The sequence below is a fragment of the Solanum dulcamara genome, chromosome 8, assembly GCF_947179165.1.
Source record: "Solanum dulcamara chromosome 8, daSolDulc1.2, whole genome shotgun sequence".
NCBI classification, from domain to species: Eukaryota; Viridiplantae; Streptophyta; class Magnoliopsida; order Solanales; family Solanaceae; genus Solanum; species Solanum dulcamara.
This window is the reverse complement of record NC_077244.1, coordinates 50,362,652-50,365,108: the sequence shown is the minus strand read 5'-3', so window position 1 is coordinate 50,365,108 and position 2,457 is coordinate 50,362,652. Positions and strand designations below refer to the sequence as shown.

The 2,457-nt window shown below is 32.1% G+C and overlaps 1 protein-coding gene across 1 annotated transcript; it reads right to left on the bottom strand.

The window, feature by feature from the left end:
- Positions 1-631: 631 nt before the first annotated feature.
- LOC129900414 (uncharacterized) lies at positions 632-2,100 on the bottom strand. The gene is made up of 2 exons (XM_055975387.1): positions 1,971-2,100; positions 632-891 (listed from the first exon to the last, which is right to left on the bottom strand). Exons 1-2 carry the CDS (start codon positions 2,098-2,100, stop codon positions 632-634), a joined length of 390 nt encoding a protein of 129 aa, XP_055831362.1.
- Positions 2,101-2,457: the final 357 nt, after the last annotated feature.

Genomic DNA, 2,457 nt, shown 5'->3' with positions numbered 1-2,457 from the left:
ATTAATTATTAGATTTTTTAGTAAAACTAAAAGAGAAAAATCATGAAAAATAATATAAATACCATTTCTTTTCATAGAGAGGTATCACATAACCTTAGAGATGTTCTTTCACATTCTATCAAAGGGTATGGTAAGATAAATGTAATCCCTTAATTTTTAAATAGAGTTTTTGTGTTCGATCCATGTGAATAAAGAAACCCTTTAGTCAGGAGAGCCTCCTTCCTTCAATGGACTCTATGTGATAAAACAAATCTAAATTAATCGTTTTAATGTACCAAATGTATATAGAATAGGACCTAGTGGGATGTATGTATTTCATGTGCCCCAAAAATCAGAAGTCTCTTATTTGTGCCTTGAAAATTCAGAAACACTTTTATTAAGAGTTATTCCTTAAACATGTCGATAAATAGAAGAGTAAGAAAATAATTTTTTTTCAAGAAGTTACTCAAATAAAAAAAAGCTTGTGTGTGTGTGGGGGGGGGGGGGGGGGTTGAGGAGGGGCGGATATGATAAGAAGGATAACTAAGACACTAATAAAGGAAAACACCATTAAACATCTAAGTTTGAGAGAACAACACAAGAGAAATTTTATTTAGGATCCATTTCACATCCTTGATCCTTTAACTACATTCTAAAGCTTCAATTCCAAGTCCACAGTTTGATCAACATCTGCTTCAACATTTCCAAAAGTGAAGGAATTTTCTAGTTTCTTGAGTAAAGGCTTTGTGAAATCAACTGGGTCCAACTCCCTATTTGTGTACACATTACCCCTTGAATGTGATCCTTCAAACATTGAACGGAAAATAGCACGACCATTTACTCTTGAAGCAAATTGAGAGTGACCTTGTTTAAAAGCTAACTTGAAATGTGTCGTCCTTGACACTGAGTAACCTGTAAATTAAATAATATGTTGAAGTAGAAAATAAATTATCAATAAAATTTACAGGATGCATTTTCTTTAAATATATATGCGAATTTTCTTTTACATGCCACCAACGAGCATTGAGATGAATGAAATTCACCCACTCTTATGTAGAAATTTCATTTTTAAACCATGAGAAGGAGTAACGTCTAATCAAAAATTCTTCCCCCATATATAGACAATACACAAGACAAATTTAATTTAATTAAGTTTGTATAATCAGATATATACCAACTGGGGCCTGATTGGATGCAATCCCTCAACCTTTAACCCAATATTTCTAGCATGAGCTCTCGAAAAGAGAAACGCTCTGGTCGAGAGTGTTGTAAGGAAGGTGATTTGTAATCAAACCAAACTGAATCCCCACCCTAGAAAGGATGGATAAATAATCTGGTCGGAAGCACTTTCCCCTGAAAAAGTTTTAAATAAACTAGGAATTCAAAGTTCCTCTTCATCCTATAAGGAAGGTGAATTATCGGTCGAATCCGAATAATTTGCCTCCCCTAAAGAGAATGTAGAAACATTCTTGTTGGAAGTGCTTTCTCTTATAAGGATGTTTTCAAGTAAAGTAATAATCAAAAGAATCTTTTCCTCGTATAAGAAAGATGATTTTTTGATCGAACTAAAATGAATCGCCTTCTTAAAAGAGAATATAGGAACGCTCTGGTTAGGATCAGTTTCCTTGTAAGGAAATTTTTCACATAAATTAAGAATTCAAAGTTTATTTTCCTCGTATAAAAAATGTAATTTGCCTCGATTTAGAATGAATTACCGCCCAAAAATAGAAGAGAAAAACACCCTATATAGGAGCGCTTTCCCCTATAAGGAAGTTCTCAAACAAACTAAAAATTTGAAGTTCCTCTTTCTCCTATCAAGATGGTAATTTTTTGATCAAACCAAAATGAGTCATCATCGTTCCTAAACAAGGTAACAAAAATAAATCTACTTGACATAAATATAAATTAGTCAGGCAAGTAAATAACGAATATCAAATTATTATACCAAATAATTATAATGTATAAACTAATATATTCATGAATGGCCATACCATTTCGTTGAATTGCTAGCATATAACCTTCTCTTTCATGAACTTGATCAAAATGATAGAGCAGTGGCAAAGCATGAGGAAACACTTTGCCACACACTCGACATGCAATTAAATTAGTATAAGCCACCATTATGTTTCTCTTAACTAAGCTAATTTTTATATAGAGAGACACGATGAAAATTTCTTACTCGGACTAATGAGAGGAAGAAAACTATGTTGAAAGGTCTAACAATTATGGATGATTTTATATATGTAAAGGACGGACAATACTGTGTGACTAATTAATTGTTTTAGTTTATCGTAATCTGGTGATTCTTGGGAACAAAAAAAAGTTAGACCATAAAATAGACTAAAAGTTGTCATTATTATATTTTATGACACTTAGTAATTACTAGAGTGGAAGTTTTAGGACAAACGGCAAAAGTGTGAACTGATAAAGTAGTTGTTAAAGAGGAAAATAAAATTAAATGTTGATTTGTCGATTAGT